Here is a 24,956-nt window from a genome sequence, read left to right as displayed (position 1 = left end):
TTTAATTTATTCTTATCTACCTTCTGTGTAAGCACAGCTTGTCAGCCCCGGTGCTACATGTTTGGCAGAATGTGAATAAGAGCCTTGGCTCCAGTGCAAAAGAGACACTCAGTAGTGAGGAGACATCAAAAAAGTCCTGTGCAATAAGTACCTGCAAGATGAACTTCAAAGGACAAAAAATCCTGCAAATGTGAAGCCCCTCCAAATTGCTGACCTCAACTAAAGGCCTCTGTTTAGCTTTCTCTGCTTTTTTACAGAATCTCAGTAGACCATCCCCCTGAAGCCCAGGCTTCAGAAGCGCTGTTATAGAACGTATATCAGCAGCTGACTACTCCTTCTGCACCTGCTCTAAGTGCCAGAAAATTATTTGTTTCTGTAACTGCTAGCAGGTTCTGTTTATAAAACTGGATTTCACTTTGGCTTAAAGCCACAGATGCATCAGTGTCTGAGTTCCAGTAAAGGTGAACTAATGAGAAAAATACCTGGACACAAGAGCCAGAATCTAAGTTTTGATCATGACCTTTAGAAGAAGTGATCTTCTGTAAGCTCATTTTACAAATAAAATACTATTTCATTCTGCTGTAAACAGATTTCATAATTTGAGACTTTTAATATTTGATTCAGTCTTCAGAATATTTTTTAAAATCCATATTAAAGTGCTAAATTGTTTTGATCATGTAGGACATTTAATGAAATAAGGACTTCTTCCATCTGTTCGTTAAAGCCATCTTAACTCTCAGCATGCTCCTCTTTCTCAAGAAGTCTTATCTTTATACCTAATATATTTTTATACCTGAAAATACAAATATACCCCCCTCTCCAGCAATCCTCCTAGAGGAGGAGGTGAAATGTTGGTTTCATTTTTCATTAGCCAGTCATATTTTATACTTAGGAACAAACAAAACCCAGTCTTGGGCAACAGTAAATGTTCCTCCTCTGAATACTTAGAGATTTGTGATAGTATCAAGCTCTTCAGTAATCCAGGAGAGCAGACACCACCATTCCCAGCTGAGAGATCCTGATGAATCTGTCTCAGTGAGAGTTCCCCCAGTAAGGAGTTCAATGGCATTTCAGGGTTATGCATCTGTATCTCAACGTTTGCATAACCCTGAAATGCCTAGCACTGTTTGCTATACCATTATATTCTTCAGTGTGCAGCAGTTTATTTTCCCCTTCATCCCTCTCTGCATAATTCCTTTTTTGCCACTGTTATATATTGTCTAAAGAGATGCAACCAATGTTATAAATCTATGCACTGAGATACCTATGTCCTTAAAATTTGGTCTGGCCTTTCCCAATGCTGAAACCATCACTCCTCTCACTTGTACATGGAGTGAGAAATGACAGGTCACAGTGTCAGGCAGCAGAGAGGCTTTAATTTCCTTACCCTTCATGTGAATGTAATTTAAGACCCAACACCCACCTCCAGTGCCTACTCATAAATAGTGATAATATCATGAAGGATAGGGACGACTTCATATTCATACTTGAGAATTCATTTGTATATAAAATAGTCATTTCATAGTCAGGGATGGTTCAATCCAAGAACATGAGATGCAATTTTCAGAGGCACTGAACATTTGCATCACCTGCTGAAATCAATAGGAACAGTAGGAGCTCTGCACCTCTGATCAATAGGACCAGTGATTTGCAAGTCCAAAATCAGCTGCTGACAAAATGGTAAAGTATCATGGAAGAAAAATCCTACTCACTAATGGGCTAAAAATAACTACTAAATGAGCAGCCACAGCACCCATTCTATTGGGCTTAAAGGAAATGACTTGGTGTTGCAAAAAACCCGAAAGAATTCCTGTATTTCCTATTCTATCTCTAGTATTTGCCAAATTTGCTCTTTAATTTTTTGGCAAGACTCTCGGGCAGACCAGGAGCTGCTGGTGGGGCTGCTGCAGCCCCCCATGCATTGGTGAGAGGCACCAACATCACCTCTCTGAGGTGGGTCCCAACTGCTCACCTGCTTCACTGCCCACCTGTGGGCAAATTCAACAACCTTGCCCCAGATTTATGTGATTTACATTTCTCAACTCATAGGAAAACAGAAAAATGAAAAATAAAAATATGTAGGACTTTTTCCATAGAAAGTAATTTAACACATTTACAATTACATCTCCAACAGTCTGAAGACCAAACATACACTTTATGAAATAAGGTTTTTTTGGAGTAACTACTATGACTTTAGAACCTATTCAATACAGATTACTCCTGTTGAAGTGAAAATATGTGTTTTTCTTGATAAACGAAACATTTTCAATAAATCTGCTGTTACACAACCATCAACAGTGTTCTATAATTTCATTTCTGTCCATATAATAGTCAAATTTATTTCAGAAAGGCCAAATAGTAAACACAGCAATTAGAGGCCAAGAGGGGATTAATGAAGAAATAGTATTTTTTTTTTAACTGAGTAGTAGTTCAAAGGAGAGAAAATACAGAAGAATTACATGTTCTTATATAAAAGCTTTGCTATTGAGTCTCACTGATAAGAGGGAAAGGATGAAAAATAAAAGAACAAAATAATTTTGCTAGTTTACCTTTTGATTGAAAAGAAATCACAGCTTCAAGCACTCTGGCACAGGTCTCAGTTCATTACAAATGTAAGAGCCACTTGTAAATGTTGATGTGGAATAAGATTCACGTCCCTAAGACTTTGGAGATGTTCTGACTTGAGGCTGAGATTTGGGCATTGTTTTAAAAGCAATGTATAGCTTAAACATTAAATGGCAGTGAAAAATACTTGATAAAGAAAATGTAAGTTCTTAGATAAGGAGAAGAAAATGCTTGATGTTAAATTTTGATCAACACTCATTTGGCCTGAAATTGTAGTTCACGGTAAGTTAATGCAGGCTATGCCAAAAAATGCAATGATGAAAACAATTTTGCCTTTTAGAAGTCTCCCTTATTTTTCCAGTAACAGCTGCTGAGCTGATCACAGGTTAAGTTTGGTCCTGAAATTAAAATGAGTTTTGTTTTACAATGTAGGCCCGTGTCTGTTGTGATTGCTGAGACACAACTTCCTCTGATTTGAAGAAAACCCGGTGGAGCGAGGGATCGGAATCATGGTGAGCAAAGAGAAAACACTTGGGGGAGTGAATTTTAACTTCAGTCTGAATTCCTGTATTCAACTACTCATGTAAAACATGCACATTTAAATTTTTGATGTGAAAAGATATGCAAATATGCAAGCCTACAGAGCCAGTGAACTCTGGAAACAGTTTATATGCTATGATTCAAACCCAGCAGAAGAAGAGACCATAAACTTATTTAAATATTTAACCAACCAGAGATGGGCAGAGGGAATATTCACTTGGAATAAGCTAACTGAGACTACCTGCAGGAAAGCTTATGCAACTCAAAAATTTCTGGGGAAAACAAGAGCAAGTAATGGCATCCTGAAAATTTTTCTGAATTAGAACTCCTGGTTCAAAAATGTATGTTTTTTCCATAGAAAACATAAACAGAAATGGTAATAATTTATAAAATGAAAAAACATCTCCATTTTACCTGCTTCTGCCTAACTAAAGAAACATGCTACATCCTTGTGTAACTAAGATATGACAAACAGACACCTTTACAGGAGAGTCCCACAGAGCTCTTTAATTCATGGTGACAGGGAGTGCTTCCAGCCTTCTCAGGCTGATGACATATAGCAGTATAACCCTAGAAAGTTACAGAAATTTCAGTGGCAGACTAGAAATCTAAACAGGGATGAAAGAGGCAGTGCTTCAATCCAGATAAAATCTAAATGGTGTGGGTGGGATAAAATGTGCAGCAAACAGATGAGGCTGCAAAAATGATACAGCCTGCCCTAACCGAGGGCATATGCTCACCAGCTGTTATGTAAATCTGCAATTAATGGAGCTTACAAGATCCTCAGGTGCTTTCAAATCATCATGCACCAGAAATGCTCAAATCTGCTCTCCCCATATGCATTAGGTGAGGATGTTAGGAAAAAATCCCTCCTGATGAGCACCTTGCTGACAATCACCAGAACTTTGTCACTATGGGACCGAAGAAAACCTCAGTGGGAAACAAGAAATTATTGAAATTTTAATAATTTTCACTATAGATAGAGTTATTCAGAGAGTATAGAAAATCAGTGCCCATTTATCAGTTTGGAGGTATCTGTACTTGTATTTCTGTCGAGTTTTACCAAGTATGAACTGCACTCTTTCAGGCAAACCTGGAATTATTCCCATTCAAGCTACAGGGTATCAGGAATACTCTGGCTCCTGTCACCTGTGAACTGCCATGTAAAACAACAGCCTAAGAGGGTGTGAGATAGCAAAAACAAATTAGATTTCCTCTTGTTTACAGAAGCCACAGTCACATTCTTAAATTCTATACACAGAATGTTCTTTAATATTTTCAACTCAGATTGAAAACCCAATGCAATAATTAAAGTTCAGGGTAAATGTTATGTAGGAAACCAGAAAGAATTGCTATGCTATGTATGCTTGTAACCACACTGAATTCAAGCAACCTTCAATATACCTGTCCTCCAAAACAAAAAGAAAAAAACAAACAAAATAAGCCCCAAACCTGAGGAAGCCCTTTCTAGCTACAGTGATAAACCTGTCTAATGTATTTTGCTAACAAAATGGCAAAGTTAGTACTATGTAACCCATTTTTTAAACATAAATTCAATAAAGGGATAATAAAATCTATCTTAGACAACACGGCATAAAATTATTTTAGAGCTAGTTGTCATTCTAGCAAATGATATAACAATCAGGAGGAAAATCATGTAAGATTTAAATGGTGATGAGACTGAAGAAATTAACTAAGGGTAGCAAGGCAAAACACAATTAAACATTACCAGTCTTTCCAAATAATTCTTTAAGAGAACCAATGTTGTAAGGCATAATATGGAAATCAAACGTTTAAGAAAATATCGCAGCAATTAAAATCAGCAGGAGTCCTCTGCCAGTATAAACATGTAATCTTGAATAATATTTCTTTCTCTGTTAGGCAGCATCAAGGTTAACAGAGTAGAAAGCTAATGAGAATTCTATGTTTAACCTTTAGCCAATCCAGTGTTTTGTCTGCCAGGACTTGAAAAGCACCAATGGCAAATATTACTAGTAAAACATGATTTGTATTAGTGCAAAGCAAGCAAGATGACAGAGCAGAGGAGGTGAAAGAATAATTCAGCAGAGGAAAGAGCAGCGCTTACCGATGACATAGGTGAGCAACAGTGCCAGGGTCACTGTGATAGCAGTGGCACTCAGAGCTGTGCACTTCCAGTTGCAACACCTGTAAGGTTTGTTAAAAGTGAAGGCAGGTCTGGAAAAGGTACTTCTAGGAAGAGGCCTAGGAGGTGGAGAGTAAACAGTATTGGATGTTAAGGGATAGTTCTGACTGGCTGCGCTGAAGATAGCTGAAGACCCAGATCCATGTTTAAACAGGAAATGCCTACAAAGAAAAGACAAAGAATGATTTTGTAAAACCACTTGGTGATGTAAAAAGCAAAAGGAACTCTATGAGCACTGTATAGTATACACTGCATATAACCACAGAAAATATCAAAGACAGGAAAACATGTATTTGAATACCCTCTGCAAGTTTTTTAACCACACCACAAGATGTCCAGCAATGTTTTAGGGAAACAACACACCATAAATAAATTCTAAGCGAATTTCCCCATGTTTCAGAGTAATGCTGAGGGAAGGTTGTTTCTCAGTGGAGTACTGGGATTCTCCAAGATGAGCAGCCCATGTGCCTTTACACAGATGGGAACTGCTGCCAGCAGTATCCTCTCCATCCACACCTAACTGGTTGATTCACCTGGAATACCCCAAAAATCCTAAAGCCAGTGCCACTGTGAATATTTATTTTTTACCATGGAATATAGGAAATTTAAAAAAAACTAACTAGTCACCTGATTTACACAGATAATTCATTCTGAAGAACTGTAGTTACTATACAGGTGAGCACAATTTCTTTACTGTTCTTAATTGAGCAATTTTGAGAGTAGTTTTTATTCAAATGCTTTTGCCTACTGCGGTGATTCTCAAACATACTAAGAAAGAATTCATTTGGAGACCTATTTCAGCATACTTCACAGGACTGATTGCCTTCAAGAAACAACTTACATTAGCACAAAAAATAAGGTACAAAAATGTGCCTTGCAGAACAGGCTCTGGTGCAAAAGTATAGAGTAGTTTTTTATAGGAGGAAGAATACCTTTTCAGGACCAGAAAGGGCTCTCCAAGAGAATTTAAGAAAGGTTATTTAATGTTAAATAATAATGTACTGTGATATGTGCTCAGAAATTGTGGCAAAAAGGGCTGGTTCAGGGCTGACCATACCAACCCCATATTCTTTTGGAAACACCAGCTTTCTTTGGTCCTTCTTGCCTTTGTTTTATCTAAGGGAGCAAGCTTCTTCAGTGCCCTCTTTTCTGACATGCACCTCTAAAACTCATGACACAGCATGCACCCAAAGAACTTTAGAGCATCTTGGCGTTCCTCTGTCCCAAGCCGAGAAAGCAAGTGACATGGTCCAGAATCTTCCCAATGACAAATGTGTCTTTATGCCTTCAGCAAGGCACAAAGTGAGGATTTGAATTCATAAATGGATCAACCAATCCATGCTGGGAGAATTTCTCTGACAAATACACAGCAGGATGCATGCAGGATCAAACACTCAAGAGTACGAGACATTGTTATACTGTGACATTTGACTTTAAGAATATTGTAAATACATGTTCCTGAAATGGTGATTGCTAAAATGGTGTAATGAGTATGGTATTATGTATTTCTATTATAAGATTTTAAAAGAAAGGTTACGGTTTTCAAAATGCCAGATTATAGAAAATAAAAAGGTATTACAGAGCAGGTTTATCTTTTAAAGAGCCCTTTAGTTACATAGAAAAGAAAGCAAATGAGAATAAAGGTTAGCTTGCTTTGCAGTTTACAGAGCTTGTGTATCAGGAGTGTTATGACTAAACCACAAGAATGAAATTGGAGTATTAGTTGATTCTGCCTCATGAATATTATCCAAATGAGCTTCACTCAGACAAAACTGGACATCTGACCCTGACTGAGTACAGCACCCTGGCAGTGCATCAGATAACACATTCTAGTTTTCCTTCCCACTGACTTCCACAGCTGTAAATACAGACATTAGAAAGATGGCATTGCTCTCCACATTGTAATGTTACCTCCATTTTAGTTCAAAAATTATAAACTCATATACAGTAAAATAATAAATTCAAATGAAGTAATATAACTGTTTCCAGGACTACATAAACCTGCTTCCTTCCTATCAGGCCATGAGAGCACAGTTGGTTATTTTGGATTCAATGCTTTCCTGTCACACATGAAAGCTTCTGCAAGTATGAGAGGTTTTTTCTCAGTCAGCAGTTAACAAGATATGCAGTCACTCAGACTTCTGGTAGGAAAAAATGTCATGGCAAAATTCCTATTGATATTCAGGGAAATAAAAGCAGAATCACCACATAAGATAAAACATCTCATTAGATACAAGCACATGCATATGAGAAGTATGTATGCATACATACATACACACACATATATACACAAATACTACAAATATAAAAAGTCAATTGTTCTTTGCATGCTTTACTCGTTGAAGACATAATGATAAAAACCCACTTATTTGATAATTTATCATTTAAATTTTTTGGAAATTGCAGCAAAAAGATCTGATATTAGCAGTATTGATTGTTTTTTACAGTGCATAGCTCAAAGGTATCAGAGGTAAAGGGAAGGAAATGCTGAACAGAAAATTGTTATTATTACAGCTCTAACAACCTGCAATCAATAGCCAGGAATAATTTCATACTCTTGCACAGGAATTTATAACAAGGGCTTGATGATACAGTGCTGGTGTGCAGAGGCACTTCTCTATTAGCAGCAGAGTGCACAGAACCTGGATCCAGATCACTCTCTTTTGGACAGATGAGTCCACTCACACAGAGGAGAATTTACATTGCTCTAATTTGTAATAAAACTGAGATCCTGAAGCAATGGTACACTGAAACTGAGCTACCAGTGAAATAATGCTGAGGAGATGTTTAAAAAACCCAATTGTTTACAACTTCAATTTTTGGGAGTGTATATTGAGTACCCAAAGACATTTCTATAGAACTTGAAAAACACTGGTGGCACAAAGACAAATTTCCAAAGCCAGACTGTGACTATGTTCTCATAAACTCAGATGACTCCTCATCTGTCTGAGCACACCACGGTTCCCAAAGGAGTCAGGACATGCTAAACTGTTGCTATCAATTCTATAAAATCAGGCTCTCTTTCTAAAGAGCAAAATAATAAAACCTGCAGTTCAAAAGTTTAGATTTGACTGCAGCCTGATGTGTGCTTTAATATTTGATCTAAGAGAAAAGCTAAGGCCTGCAGTGTTTTATTTATTTTTTTTTTTGTAAACTGAGAACACAAGAAAAATCAGAGCCTTTATAAGGGTGATTGATATCACTACTCCTTCCAAGCAGAGAGAAACTAAATGGTCACAAAACCATCAAAAACATCCATAAAGAAGATGATAATATTGTCTTAAAAAAGGAAATATAGGACATAATCTGTAAAGCATTTGTTGGTGAAATGAAGTCACTTAATATTATTACACTGATAACTCCAATACATAAATAAATACTAAAGGCTCAGAAATAACTTCACATATAGAAGAGGCAGCTGGAAGGCATTCCCTCTTTGAGGTAACCACGATGTCTGTTTGGCTGTTCATCTCTACAAATATAAGATTTCTGAACTTTGAAGCCTCTCAAGAGCAGTTAAACAAAACAGAAAGTTCCTACCAGGACCAAAGCCCTCCCCAGCAGCGAGGGAAGCACCAAGAGCCCTGGTGAGGCTCCTTTGCTGCAGGAGCTCTCTGCCCTCCTGCCCAGCCCAGCCTGGAGAGGGAAGCGAGCCACAGCCCCACCTGCCACTGACAAAAGAGGAAGGGAAGGGACTTATTGGGAAACTCAGCTGGCACAAGGTCTGCAATTAGAACTGTCAGTCCTGCTGGGGACAGAACCACTTCCATTCTGGGGAGAAGCAGCTCAGCCAAGTGCTCTTGTTTAACCACTCGAGGAGTGGCAGAAAACTCCAAGAGAACACAGTTCCTACAAATGATGAATTCTTAGCTAGAAGGTTAAAGAGTTCATTTCTTCACATGCCTCTCCATCAGGATATTTCTTTATGTACTTTTGGCGTCTTATCTGGGACAGCAATTTAAGTCTTATAAAAGTTTGAAGCAACTGAATTCATGTGGCAATAACATAATACTATTACCAGAAAGCAGATTAACCCCACACAGAATTCTCTAATTAAATTCTGAGAAAATATTTTTATATCCTGATACTGTAGAAATGTCCCTCAACTTTGTCAAGGGCTTGGTACCACCTTCTGTAACTTTTTATGCATTAACTCTCTGCCAAGCATCTGTAGGCCCAGACCTTCATTTGTTCCTGTAACACGCTTTCCTTCCATTTCCATAAAAAATCATGAGTTTTTAAGAAGAAAAAATGAAGAACAATAGCAGACTTGAAAGGGAGACAACAGCTAAGTTAGAAACACAAATCTTGCTATACCTTGGCTGAAAAATTAGTCTGCATTTCTCCTGGATAAACCAAGTAGGAAGACATTTGCACCTGTATATGTTCAAGAAGCAGTTACCTAAAACATTACAAATTGCTGCAAATCTATGTGATAGAAAAACTTCAGTTCAATCATTTAAGTTGATCAATTTCTTTTCAACTACATTTTATAGCTGCATATAATGGATGCAATTGTATATCTATACTGATATTTAATTGAAGTAATTCCTTTAGATGCCAACAGAAGTGCAAAGGAAATTTTTAAGAGGCATAGCAGATGAAACAGAAAAAGGATTGTGTTTTTTGGCATAGCCAGAAAATATATAGAGATGGTAGCCAAAAGGGATTTGGAACTGATACAGTTTCCCATTTACTTTGGCAAACAGAGACAAGAAGACATTGGTTCCAGCCCATTTTAAGTCACTTAATATTTCCTGTGACAGTAGTAAGAAGCAGAAATTCACATTCTCCTAGTTTTCTATCCATTCTCTTTTGTACTCAAAGTGGGAGGGGAAAGAAGAGGACACTTCCAAGCTTACATAATAATCAGAATATATATTTTTTATAAATCTCCCATATGGCTCTCAACAAACTATACAGTATAAAACCAAGGCAACTATTTTATATATATATATATGTATATATAAACCAAGACACCCACTTGATCACAAAGATATAGACACTATACCCTCATCATGAAAGACAGCCCAGGAAACTGTATCTGAATATAAGACATGATTTATAATTATAGATAGAACTGACCTATACATTTATAGCCTTTTTTTCACCTTTTTGTGTACAAGAACTATGGGAACAAAATGGTCATGGGTGAAGACAAAAATTGCCATGAAAACTACTTTTCTAATTTATTTTATAATTGTATTTTCCCATGATTTCCATGGATTTTATAATTGTATTTTTCCATGATTTCCCTCCAGAGATTTGTCTTTGGGAACAGAACCACTTTGTTAAAATTTCCTCTTTGAGCTGGACTTGCTTTTCGAATCATTCCCATAGAATTGCTTCCCTTTATTCACTCCTGTTTTCTTTACATGGTATCTGAAAACTGAGCAGGGTGACCCTGGATGTGAAAGGATGTAAAAGGGATCTGTGTCCCTCTCTTTTTGCTCCAGTACTGAACAGTGATGTGATTCTGGCTCACTTTGCTGCTGCTGCTGTAGGCAAGCTAGGCCTGCTAACCAGGTGACTAAACTTTCAAGTCTGGCAGAAAGCTGAGATAATAATTATATAAATATAGGATGGTGCCAAAATCAATCAAGAACAGCTCAAAGGAACAGTTGTCCAAAATAAAACTGCTTTCTGGTTTCATTTGCTATTTAATGAAGAAAATAAAATGAAAATTACCACACTGAGGACATAAATTACTCTTGCATATAACCAGTATGGGCTTTGTTACTCTGATACATGGTGACATCTCTATATTAATTCAGTAATCTTCAAAAGTGCTTTTCTTAAAATTTGGCTTAAAATTTGCTATAGCACTCTCACTCAAACAGCAGATGAGTAAAACAACCAATCTACACAGAAATTTGTGATGTAAGGAAGGAATAATCTCATGGCTAGCTCTATTTTTTTTTCCCCTCAAGAAATTTTACGATTATTCTGTGGAAAATATGATAAAACAGTAGCTACAACAATATTTATAAGCCATATAAAGTACATAATATTTGAAGAGTACTTTCAAACCATGAATCAAGAAGGATAAAAATCCCAATATTGTAATTTTATTGCTTATATTCTATGGTTGGAAGCACGACTTAAAGAAAGGAATGAGTAACTGAAGTAGTTGCCCCTCTGTTCTCTTTGCCATCAATTTCATTCTATGAATATTCATGCATATTCTGACTTTGGTTCCCAACATTTCAGTCTGCTTCCAAGTACCTACACTCATATGCATATGGTCTAATCCAAGCTGAGCAGCTACTGTGACAAATAAGAGAAAGTTTACCTGACAAGAGAAATATCATTAACTACATAAATACAATTTATTCTTTGAAACCAGCTTACCTAGAAATAGCTAGCCAGAAAATAGAAAATTTTTGGGTAGTAACATTACACATACATATCTGATTTTCTGGAAATAAAAAGGTAGAATTGTTTTCATGCCTCTGACCACCTCTCACAACCTAGACCCTTTGTATTAACCTGTATTTATTGTTCTCTTTCAAAATTTAGATTCAGTCTGTTTCTGGCTTTGTATAAGGAAACACAATTTCATAGAAAGCTAAAAGGCTGCTTGCTCATTGGTGGCCATAAAATGACAACATAGCTTTACATTTAGTTATAACTTTATATACCATCACATTATTCAAAATAATGAGCAAGGAGTATCTGCAGTGTGATTGTTCAAGTTACTATATTTAGCCTCCATAAAAAACCCTAACACAAATATACCCCTCTATTCCAGGGAAGCCTACACCAGAGGTTCTCACAAAGAAAAAGTACAGTGGAGTGCATGAACAATTTAAATTGCCCTACTGTCCTTAGTGACTGGAACTCAAACTACTCAAGGCAGGACCCTCAAGTGCCATTGCTGCTGACATGAAAGTTGTACTTCATTGTAGCTGACAAATGTTTATATTTTTATTTCTATAAAAGACAGCTTCCTTCTCCCATTATTAAATTTAAGGTCTTATTTACAACTTTTATTTTCAGTTCACGGTCATATTGACAGTCTTCAATTTATCTTTTGGAATTCAGAAGACAAATATTTTCAGATTTTTTCTGCTGTGCAGTGAAAACACATGGGACTCAGGATGAGTTTAAAACCCTTGCCATGTGTCTCTTTTTACCATGGTCAGCCTCTCTATGTGTTGATTTATTGTTTAATTAGGTAGAAAATGAGAAAATACAAATGTCATAATAGCAAATACTGACCACCATAATTTGAAGAATAGATCATAAAGGAAGCCCTCTCCTGCATTTATTCTTGGAACAGCCCCAGATCTGGTCATCTAACCGGGGAGCAGGCTCCACTGGCAAACAAGTTCCCAGCGAGCTGCAATGCTGAAGCAGAAAGTGTCTCCTGTTTGGTGCCTTATGATCATTAACACCTGTCTGCCTCGGGAGCTGTACAAGCTGCTCTGCTTGCTATGGAAACCTTGCACTGGGAAAAAGCTCAAGGCACAAAGGAGTGTTTTCTGAGTCTCTGCACTGGAGGCAAGATTCACAAGATCCACAAGCTGTTCAAATGCCGAGACCAAGAAAAAAGATCAAACCTTCCAAGAGCTCACACTGAACTGAGTGTGAACTTCTAGATGCATTTTTATTTCATTATTTTCCTTTTAAAATTACTCCAGCTTACATAGAAAGGGACTATATACAGGTGATTTGAAAGGCTATCAATGTACTTCCTGAAGAGAAGAAAAAATTATGAGGTTGACTTAAAAAGATAAACCATAGTACAGAATTACATCAAACAGAAATATAACCAAGTTATTTTCAGGAAAGCAAATCGAGCTAATCATACCTGTACACCTTAAATAACTATGTAACACAGAAAGGAATGATTCCATCTAAATGATGATTCAAATATGCTTTTAGAACTCCAAAACTTTCAAAGTTTTCAAGTGTTTAGAGACATAATCAAACTTTAGGGCTCTGAAATATTGCTGAATTGTAACTAAAAATACTAACTGCCTTGAACCCCAAATACTCCTCTTATTATTCTAGTACTTCAAAGTTTTATATAAATTAATGATAATTGAATCTCAGGTTTATGGTCTGGTACCTCACTGTCCCCTTAGAGGAGCTATTACCATGGTGATAAGATTGCTTAAATTAAGCTGTCTTTTTCTACAGGACTTGGCTCATTGCCAGTGCAGTGAAGGGAGATTTCAGTCCATTCAGCACAGCATTAACCTTACTGCCAACACTGCTAAATGGGCTAGAGGAACTAGGAAGAAATCTGATTTAAAAAAGGAAGGAAGAAGCAAATATCTTAAATACTGACGCACAAAACAGGACTAAAAACTCCACTTTGCAATAAAATCAAAACTAGCTAATTTTTTGAGATTTAGGCATAAAACTTAAAAATTCTAATGCTTTGGTAATCTATGTCAAAACTTCACTCAAAATAAGCGTGACCAATGGTTTATCCATGACAGATCAGTAACAGGGTATAAGGAGGATAAGAAAAATGTCAGGTAAAAATCCCTACTTAACATCTAGATTTTACTTCTACTTTGGGGATTTCACTGAAGTGGGAGAATAAATAGCAAACAGCAAGAAAAAAAAAAAAAGTAAGAAAGCAAGATATGAAAACAAATACTGAGTTAACTAGTAGGGCATGGAGAAAATGAAAAACATTTCTTTGAGTTATCAGGGTTTAATACTTACTCCATAAAAAGCAGTAAGCTATGTTCAGATGGGGCTGTCAGAGATAATGACAATGTATTACACTGTAAATCACAAGATTTGAAGCATTAGAGCAAAGTATCTATGAAGCCTGATAAAACAATTATTTTAGTGGAAAGGAAGGGAATAGGCAATAAGTTGCAAGTACTTTATACTGGGGAAGAGGGAAAAAATCAATTTTTGTAAGAGCCCAGTAACATTATCCTAAAAAAAGAGAATCAATGTTTCCTGTGTTTTTATGTGGTGTGAGAGATCCTTGTAGTCATTTTCTGGCAATACATAAAAATTATTTTTTGTGTGACAATGAAATTACTGCATGTTCATAAGTAATTTTAATAATGGCTATGTTTATTTTTCCCAAACCGTGTGTGCATGCATAGATGGAGGATGCATTTGCATCTCTGGGCACGTTACAGTGCTGAAGGCACCAGTTTGAGCTGCTACACCTCCTACAGGTACAGCTCCTCTCCAATTCCCTCAGCAGCAGGTGTTCCATAGCCTGTCCTCTGGAGTTCCAAAGCTCTTCTTAATTCTTATTTTTATTTGGGTTGCTTATAATCAGAATAACTGCCAGAGTTAGGGAACTGGCCTTGGCAACAACACACAGACAGACTTTAATTTTAGCTTTTAGTGTGAACTTGAACAAGTAATTTAATCTTTCCAAGTCAGTGTCATCATTAAACAGTTGCATTAATAAGTTAGGTCTTGACAAAACTGCTTTGCAGATTGGGGCGTGTAACACCTCTAGATGAAGCACAAACCAAAATTTCTGATTTGCCCTTTTCTATAAAAATGCAACCAAGAAAACTTTCAAACACATATACCACAGTATATGTCTTTACTGCAGCCCTTTGCCATCTAATCTAGGGTTTCAAACTCTAATTATATAAGAGTACATGTTTCATCTGAGTATTGCAAACACTTTTGGAACTAGAGAATTTTCTTTTACATAAATATGACACATTAATATGTCACATTATGAGCAAGACTCATAAACTTGCTTCTATTTCTGTCTGTCCAGAGCGAATAGGTTTTACAGTCACATGATTAGATCTAGGAAATATTTTCCTGTCTGAAAATTCTCTAATGTTCCATGGCAGTAAATACAACATCAAACACATGTTCTGTTTATGGATTAACAGGGGATAGTCTAGGAAAGCTGAACATGTGTATTCTGATTTTTGCCTACTTGTTACAGTAGGGAATACATTACTGTTTAAGTTTTGATTGCAAATGTTCCAAATTTAACAACAACAAAAAAATCTGCTTAGCTATATTAGGTATGTAGATATTAGCTAGATTTGGTATTATTAAAGATTTGGCACAAAAACATATAATTAAAATGTTTCTCTTTATTTTGTAGGATTATTTTTAATGGACAGCTGAACAATAATGGAGAAGGAAAGTAAGGGAATCCAGATATTAGGCCAAAGCACCAGTTCAATTCCAGCAGCATCATTCCCTGGTAAAGGAAGGATAAACAAGCTGCAAGCCCCTCATTTTCTCTAAGGCTGTCCTGTGCACTGTAGACTTCTGGGAAGTGGTGATCACAAATGTTTGTTATTACAGTGTTCCCCTGCTATAGCCTTGTCTGCACACAAACTGCAGATACATCCTGGCAAACAGACTCACGGGTTTTCTCTAAGGATTACTCTGCCTTTCAGCCAGCTTTGTGAGAGGCTTCTGGAGTGACCAGTGGGGGCATGAAATCAGCTGAAACATCCACTGAAGGGTCAGAACATGGAAAATTCCCAGACTCTGTGAATAACTAACATGTAGCCCAAAGGATGTTTTCCAGTCTGTATTCCTACTTCACTGCACAGCCCTTTATATAATTATAGATATAGCTATATATCTCTGTATTTGTCCTTTAAGAGAAGCTTCAAATTTGCAGAAAAATAGTATGAAACCAGAAAATTTAAACTGAACTCAAAAGAAAAATAAATTACAAAGTATTGTCCCCAGTGAAGTTTGATGGAAATGTCATGAAAGGAGATGCAGAGCCTTAAAAGGATCTACTTGACTTTTAATTGAAGAGAACCAAAAATTCATGGGACAGAACCCCCAGAGATCACCTTTCTTGCAGAATAAAGTACAGATAGATATATAAGCTTGTTACACCAGAAACAGACAGATTTATCTTTATAAAGACTGTGTAAGCAGAAGCTTCTAGCTCCAGATGGATCAGCTGAAATAAAGTGTTGTTTATGTTCACTTGTGCAGAAAAGTTTCCATCCTCCTTGATTCTTTTTGAGATTTGTCCTTAAGACAAATTAGGAAAGTTTTATTTCAGAATGAATTGGTGTGTTCTTCATACCAAACTTAACAGAAGAACTAAAACTTGACACTTCTGATGAGCAGCAGTCAAGTGTTTAAAGACACGTATTAAGATTAATTTTTGTAATAAAATAAAACCAACCTTGTTGTAAAAGAAGAAAATCTAGATTTCAGTGATTAATTGTGCTAACTGGGCCTCAGACATATGTGTTAAAAATCCCCCAAACATTTCTGGGCATAATACTTTGTTTTCTGAATCCAATTAGGTGCATATCAGAAATTTGTCTGTTTCATCAGACTCAACTTTCACAAACTCTTGCCCTTTATGTGCTTTAAAATGGCAAAACCCAAAGGAAGCCCTAGTTAAAACCTCCTGGCGCTCTCTTGACAATGAAGAGGAAGAAGACTGAAAATTAAGATCTTGTTTTAAAAATCAAGTCAGCAAACACAGCTGTAGTTGAAAGCAATCAAACTAGCTAATTTGATAGCTAGGTCAGGAACAGGTGAAAAAAAAAGCTTTTTATAGCCAAAAAGTCAGAGGAGATTGTGCAGAGCTTTGGGTATTGAAAAGTAAGTTGCCTGAATACAGAATGTGTTTGCTCTCACTTGTTTTTCAGAGTAGATTATTTGTGCAAATTGTGAATAATCCTGACTTTGAACCCTCCCTTTCCAGCTCCCAGAAGTAAGTCTTACCATGCCCAATATCTGCCTTGGTATCATTTCTCCATTGCCAAATGATTATAAAATTATATTTAGCTATATATGAAATAGAGTATTAAATACATATTGAGGAAAATATTATTTTAGTATTATTTCTGGTCTTTTCTTATCCACAGAAAAGCCACAGCCTGACTGGATGATCTCCAAAGGTCCCTTCAAACCCCAACCATTCCTGACTCTGTGTGACTCCAGAACTGCCAAAGTACACTGATTGAACCAAACTTCTATTTGCTGGTTACAAAATGGTCCTGGGAGAAATGTGGGAGGGCAAGACAAGCCCAGGAGCACAAATCCTGACTGCACACAACCATAAAATGCCAGCGTAGCCTACACACGTTAAAGGAATCGCTATCGCCCAAACTCCGCATTATGTGCTTTATGGAGTATTTTTGACCTAGATGAATCAAGCAAAGCCGCCTCGTGTGGCTCCTTGAGATGGGCTCAGAGTAAAACCCACTGGCACGTCCTGAAGCACAGACTGGTACCTGCCCATCCCCACCTTGTGTCAATGTCATGCCTCCTCCCATCGTGTTCCTCTCCCCTCGGCGCGCAGCCGCGGTCCGTACCTGGTTTCCAGCGGGATGTTGCTGTTCAAGACCCAGCTGTTGTGAAGGTGCACCGAGTCCTGCGTGCTGGTGGGGGGCGTGGGGGCAGCGGGGCTGGGCTGGCTGCGGGTGGTCATGGATCTCCTCTGCAGCGAGTCGGCCGAGGGAGGCGGCTTCCTGGCACACGTGCAGGCGTGCGGCGGCGGAGGCGGCGGCGGCAGCGGTCTGAAGGTGAACTGGTTGTGGGGGCTACCAGGCATGTCTGGAATGGCAAGGAAGAGACAGCCAAACACACCCAGGGTTATCGCTTCAGAAAGATCCAGACTGTCTTTATATGTTGTTTTGCAGTTGGTGGTTCATTTATGTTCATCTGAATTAAAAAAGGAACGGGGAGACTCAAGTTTTGTTAAACTGAAGGAGGGCAGATTTACATGAGGTGTTAGGAGGTAAATCTTTGTTGTAAGGGCAATGAGGCACTGGAACAGGCTGCCCAGAGAAGCTGTGGCTGACCCATGCTTGGAAGAGTTCCAGGCCAGGTAGGACAGGGCTTGGAGCAACCTGGTCTAGTTGAAGGTGTCCCTGCCTACAACACGGGGTTGAAACGGGTTGCTTCCAACCCAAGCCATTCTGTGATTCATTGGGAATAAAGCATTGTACTTAATAATTTTCTTTACCCTGTTTCCTGTAAATGTTGCTGCAATATTTGAAATAATTTAAAATATAACAGTCTATTGAAACTGTAACTATCAGATATAGACACACCCTACAGCTCTGTAATTCAACAACAGCAAAACAAAACCCAAAAAACAAAAAGAAAAAAAAGATGGTGGTATAACATTCACTGAATTTGTCAGGATTTTTTGGGGATGAATGTAAAGAACATATAAATTGACACTGAATGGAATCACTGATACCAACTGATTACACAAGGTATCATTCTCATTTAAAACATCAATGAAAGAAATAGACAGTATAAAAATTAGTCTTGCACTTCAATTTGAGAGAGAAAATGACTGAACAAGTCCTACCCCCTAACAAACATCTTTCCTAAAATAATGTTAACACATTTCTGGAGTCTGTTACTGCATTTGTTAAACGAGAGGTGAGAAAAGGTCTCTGAAGCACTAATCACCCAGACACCCACAGGAAAGGTTTTATGGCAGCTAAAGGCAGATGAGCTGGCAGGGAGCTCACAGCCACTGGATCAGTCTGAGAAGGAGACAGAGCTCCTGTGGTGGGTACCCAAGGCCTTGCTCCCTGTGCTGCCACCACTGTGGGACCCTCAGGCTGGCCCCCAGTACCCCAAAGGGATGTTGTACCTGCACAGGCTCCTGTCCTGTGCCAACAAATGCTGGCACACAGCTCAAGGTGGCTCAGCCCGAGCGACTGAGCTTCAACCCTCCCGCAAAGGACAATGAAGACACAAACGTGGTGCAATGGTGCTTTCAAGGAGCAACAAAACCTTGTTTTCTCTACTTCTTCAAAGTCTCCAAAGAATCTCACTACAGCCAGATACACAGCTATGGACAACAGCAAACACTTTATAAAGAAGATAGTGGTAAAAATTGCTGCCCGATTGAGTAATCTGTGAACTTGTTAACCTGAAACTCCTCCAGCTACTTCACCAGTGTCTAACAAGGCTTTATCTCATTTCTGTACTCACCCTCACTCTCTCTTTTACCTTAGCAGATGTCCAGTTAAATTTGCAGAAATCCAGCTGGAGCAAAGCTCTGATGAACCTGCAAAAACTCCCTGCAAGGAGCTGTTGTCATCCATTTAAAGCACACACTTTCTTTATGTTATGACATGACGTGTCTTCAAGGCGAAAGATGAAAGTGTATTCCCTCCTTTCCTGGAATGGCTTGTGGGAAAAAAAAAGCACCTTTTTCTCTGTGACAGTCCCAATTTACCCCAGCTGGAGAAACAAGGTTGTTTAGTGCTCCACATAAGCTTTTCAATGCTGTGGTAAGCAAAGCTGTCACAGATCTGGCCCAGGCTTAATCCTTTTAATTTCATTGATCTTTTATCAAGGCAGCATTCTTACAGTTGCACTAAGGTTTATGCTGTAATATTTGTTTGCATACACCAGAAAAGCAGTTCTAAGCATATTAGAAAATTGGAGACCTCAGTAAATTAAATCACCACAGTCAACAGTCCAGGGCTCCAAAATAATCTGCTAAGGCACTTTCATATAATAATTAATCTAGGTAAATCCTGTATCCTGCTATTTTAGAATTGAAAGCTACCCAGATTTTGCACATATTTGATGTCCAGCATCCTTGTGTATTTGATCAATTACACTTCCTTACTTAAGGTATCAACTGTAAATCCACTCTGCAGAAAATTTGCAGGATTATTAAACAACCTATAATTTGCATGACAAGCCATTTCAATGGTTGAGCCACTGTCCTGATAGAAAAAATGCTGATTTTTGCCAGGATACAGTTAGGCTCTGCAAGGTACATCAAGAGCTGTGCAGTAAATGCCAAATAACCAAGGTGACTGCTTCTCTAGGTATTTGGGAAAAAAACCTCTATAATCTATACAGCAACACAACTTTTAGTTCCCTTCTTCTTCCCCTTTTATCTATCCTGTCCCTATCCCATCAATGGCACACAATTGTCTGACAGAGTTCAGTTTCTTCCATGCAATAGATTGGTTCTGCTTTTGAACCATAAAGTCTCTCTGGCTCGTGGGATACCTTATATCTCCCAGTGCAATTTATCACAATACATCAACACATCAGATTTCCTGGGGGGATTCCTTTTTAATTATCACACTTGTCACCCTTTCATCTAGCTACCGGCATCACAAAAAACCTCACACTGGAGCCTGATTATTTTGGTGATTTAAAAAGTCTTCATCAGACCCTCATTTCAGGGAAGCACTGCAAACTCATTAGGCTGAGAATCAGCCCTAGTTTCCAATTAGTTTTTACAGACTTTCTTATTTGGCAGAGTTGGTTTTATTTTGCTTGAAACTAAGTCTATAGCTCATTATTTTTATAACACAAAAAATATTGCTTGGGATATAAAGCAGCATTCAATCTCAATATGCACACTTAGGATTCTTCAGGACTCTAAATAAACAGCAGACTATGTAAAATAACTTACTGCAAAATCATTTAAATACCTAAAAGGGGATATTATATGCAAGATAATTTGTCTAAAGCCAACAAATTTCCAAAATGTATGAGACTGATATAGGAATTGGCTTACCTAATGCTATCTGTACCAACTGCTGCACTTATTTTAATGGCTGCTAATAATGTTCATATTTTATAATTCTTGTACATCAAAACATTCCTGTATAATATGCAAAGACAGACTTACTTGCTTTCATTGTCTTCACTGATGGGATAGAAATTGCCATTAATCTAAAAATGTAGCTATATAACATTATTTCAGCTCAAACTGTACACTTAGAATAATTTACTTCAAATCAGATTTCCACCTGAGGAGTAACCAAGCCAGGAATTGTTCTCTTGATCTTCACCATTGGCCTCCTCATCTGCATTTAGCTCATTTTTTTACAGACAAAAGAGACTGTTTTAAAAATTTCTAAATTCTTTCCTCTGACAAGTAATTTTTTTTAAATAGTCCTCTCCTTTCAAGAGAGCACATCTAAAACTGTGAAGTTTCCTGAAAAGATCCAGACAACATTCTGGTGATTTCTTTTACTACAACTTGCACATTCCCCATTCACTTCACAAACTCAACTCAAAGTTCTTTCTACCTGTTGCTTTTTAAAAATATATATTTATTTTTAGGGGTTTTGCTTTCATTATTCAATTACAAGAATAACACAGGAAGTGTTAATTTAATTAGCTCTTCTGCTTTGAGGCACTTTGCAAACTTCATGCACTCACACCAAGAGAAACTGCAGAGGAGATGGCAGCTGGAAACAAGAAAATCTTGTCTTGAAATTCTGCTAGCTTGAAGGAATTCTACTTTCTCTCTTTCCTTTGAAATTTGAAGGAAGGAGTTATTTTTATCCCCTGAATATTTCTTCTAACATAAACTCATTTTCCTTAAGAGTCAGGCTAAAATGCCTTTGTAATCATAAACATGTAGCTAAATTGCTTTACAGAGTGGCAAAAATGAAATAAACAGCTTAATCAACTACTTAGCACATAATTTAAAGTTAGTTTTGAAAATTAGCCAAGCCTTGGCAGAACTATTTTCCTTACAGTTCTGAAATATACTTCACTATACTTTTTGGATCCATATAAAAGACAGGGAAATTGAACTGTTTTATCATTTACTGACAAGGCCACAATAGCCTGTATTGTTATTAGGTGAAGTATATCAGAGAGAGTATACCAAAATGTAATGAACCATAAAAGGTTTGCATCTAACCTGTAGTGCTTTTGAAATATTTTAATTTTTTCAGTTCCTGAATTTATTATTCCTTCCTATGTTTGGATTTTTTTTTTTTTTAATTTATTGGATGTGTCTCAGTAGAGTGTGAATTAGATGGCAATCCATTATTTAATGAACGAAACAGCAACATATGTTCAGGGAGCTTAATTCAGTTTATTTAAAAGTTTTGTGGGTATACTACTGCTCAATTACAAACCACCCTGTGATTATTTTATTATGCTTAGAAATATAGAAGGGTTTGGGCTGGAAGGGACCTTAAAGATCATCTAGTTTCAAGCCCCCTACTGTGGTCAGGGACACCTCCCAGGCTCCCAGGTTGCTCCAAGCCCCATCCAGCCTGGCCTTGGACACTTCCAGGGATCCAGGGACAGCCACAGCTGCTCTGGGCACCCTGTGCCAGGGCCCCACCACCCTCACAGGGAACAACTTCCTAATATCTGATGTTAAGTCTGCTCTCTGTCAGATTAAATCCATTCCTCCTATCACTGCATGCCCTTGTAAAAAGTCCCTCTGATGCTCTTCTAACCCTTTATGTACTGGAGAGCTCTGTGAGGTCCCTGTGTTCTGCACAGGAGCAGTAAGGACTGCTCATGATGGCAGAACTTCCTTTTCTTAATGTTTTTACTTTAAAAGCTAAACTTGTCCTGTAAGACCTAAGAAACTATATTTTATAAACACTTCTACTGGACCTCATTCTATTAACTTTAAAAAAATGTAATTATCCAGTTTTGAACACCAGAGGAAAAAGGAATGATGGGACCACCACCAGCATATCTTTCTTTAAAACACTCTGATTTTTCCAGAAGTGCACATTTTATACTTCTTTAACTCTGATTAACAAAGTCCCTCAAAGTACAGCACTAAACTTGCCTAAAGTCCCTAATGGAGTCGATATTTATTTAGGTAGGCTAACATGAGCCTGGGATTTTCCCATATTTTAATCTACACTTTTGATTCGTTTCTAAGAAACAAATGCTGCCTACTTATCTGCTAGAAAATCTTCACAAGTCAAATAGCATAAGTGGACTTTATTACCTGCATATGATATCAACTATTAATGCCTTAAAACCCTTAGCAACAGTGAGCATAAGGAATTTTCATCATCAAGACTTCTGCAATTGCCAGTAATTTTCCATTATCACTGCACATCAGGATCATAACACTGCTGAGCTCCATTTCTGGTAAAACTTCCATTACTGGCATGACAAAAGTGAAAAAATACCAGAGATCTCAGAGTTTTCAAAAATAAGATCTAAGTGTCTTGAAAGGGTCTCTGCAGACAACTATTTCTTGACTCAGCTGCAGAGAGATGTGGGAGAATTTTATCAGGCAAAAGAATGGAGGTTAGAACTCATTAGAGAAGGAAAGGCAGTGATTTCTCTCTAGGGAACTATCACACGGCCACCTTTTCCAATTTTCTGGATGGGATGCATTTAATAATATTTTATCTTTCAGGACTCAAAAAATTCTGGCATCTCCTGTCTTTGTACTGTATACTTGTCAGTTTTACTTTGCACAATTCTTGAAATAAGACTGATACGCTTGTTTTTTAAGGTGTGAGTGGGGGACTGTTTCTGCTTTTCCTGATGATAGAACTGTTAATACACCCAAGCCAAAAGAAGGGCTTCTGGCCCAAAGCTAGCTCTTCTTTCTCTGCAGCTGTATCAGCTGGTGCATTGAAAGACATTACCTTTCCTGACAAACTTTGCCTCACTTTAGAGGCACTTATATATGTACAGCATTAGAGCTACAACAGCACTACTCCTCCTTAATTAACTCCATCACTCAGGGTTTTAACTTGGGAGCCTGACTGCTGAAGTAGAATAATTTTGGTTATAAACATAGCACTCTGAAATGTCCCTCTCTGTGTTGTAGTTTGTAACCTGAAACGAGTTTCAGGCTATAATGCTGTGTACTGTGGCTGAGATGCAAGGTTTAAATGTTATCATACAGGAGCACCTGACAATATAAACATGCCAATGTGTGTTCATATAAAATTAACATTGCCAGAGGGGAATGAAGAGCAACAGCTCCTGAGGTGCTTTTATTCTACTGAACTGCCTGAATTACAGCTTTGTTCTATGGTACTTCACATAGCTGCTAAATACTAATGTGCTCTATGTATAATATTTATGTGAAAAACATTCCATTTATGTGAAATGCTCGCATTTATGTCAATTAATTTGAAAAATTTGCAATGAAAAGTACTACTCACTCCCTTCCCTCTCCTTCATTGCAGGTGGTACATCTGCCAGATTTTAATACCTGTCCAGCTGAGACAGGACTCTCTTAAATCACCACAGCCTGTGCCAACACAAGACAGGCCCCTTGGAGGCTGAGGCACAGAGGTCAGGGACAAAATGTGAAGGCAGAGGAAAAGCAGCACTCCAGTTCTGATGGAGTCTGAGGGAACAGCCTAAACAACCAGCTCAGGCTTCCAGTGGTTTGTTTAGCAGATCAAGCAGCTGCTGGTACAATTAACATCACACAGCATTCAAAGGACAGACTGAAGATTGGCAGCTCCCAGCCAGCTTAGAGGTGGTGTTTTCAGGGGAATGTCTAATTCCTGCCATTACTTAAAAGTGGTGGGTTCAGTCAATATCACGAGTTGTAACTTCTATCAGTGGGAACTCACAGGGGATGGCACAATCACTACTCTAAAACTCTGAACAAAGTGGGAGAGATTATAGCTTACACAGTAAGCCTATCATCTAGGTTTGCAAAAGACAGGCACTTACAAGTAGGCTGGCAGAAAATTTTTGATGACCTTAGAGGTGAACAGATTTTGATTAAAGAGCAGTTTATGATTGGTAAAATAGGTTGCAAGCAGTCATGGCTGTAAAAATTAATGTTTCTGCAGTTATTGATGGTTTTGGTGGTGAAAAATATTCAAGCTTTGGCCCTTGTGTTATTAAATTCATTAGCTGTGAGGGCTTTTTGAAAGGGATCTATGGGTAATGGAATTAGCAACTATAAATCATATTGAAATACCCTGTGTATTCAGCCCAATAGGTCAGTGGAAATATCATGAATATAGACATATTAAACCACTTTGTCACCACC

General features: G+C 37.8%; 1 protein-coding gene across 2 annotated transcripts in view; it reads right to left on the bottom strand.

The window, feature by feature from the left end:
- Window positions 1-24,956, bottom strand: part of TENM1 (teneurin transmembrane protein 1) — a gene marked incomplete at both ends in the record, with an annotated part of 224,038 nt that overhangs the window by 129,845 nt on the left and 69,237 nt on the right. For both annotated transcript variants that reach the window (XM_084212897.1, XM_084212898.1), the window contains 2 exons: window positions 5,192-5,430; window positions 17,533-17,773. In XM_084212897.1, the coding sequence (XP_084069023.1) occupies window positions 5,192-5,430; window positions 17,533-17,773 (480 nt within the window). The remainder of the gene's footprint in view (window positions 1-5,191; window positions 5,431-17,532; window positions 17,774-24,956) is intronic.

Source organism: Fringilla coelebs, assembly GCF_963513975.1.
Source record: "Fringilla coelebs genome assembly, chromosome: 11".
Taxonomy (NCBI): Eukaryota; Metazoa; Chordata; class Aves; order Passeriformes; family Fringillidae; genus Fringilla; species Fringilla coelebs.
Note: the sequence above shows the minus strand (reverse complement) of the source record. Positions and strands in the feature narration are given on the sequence as shown.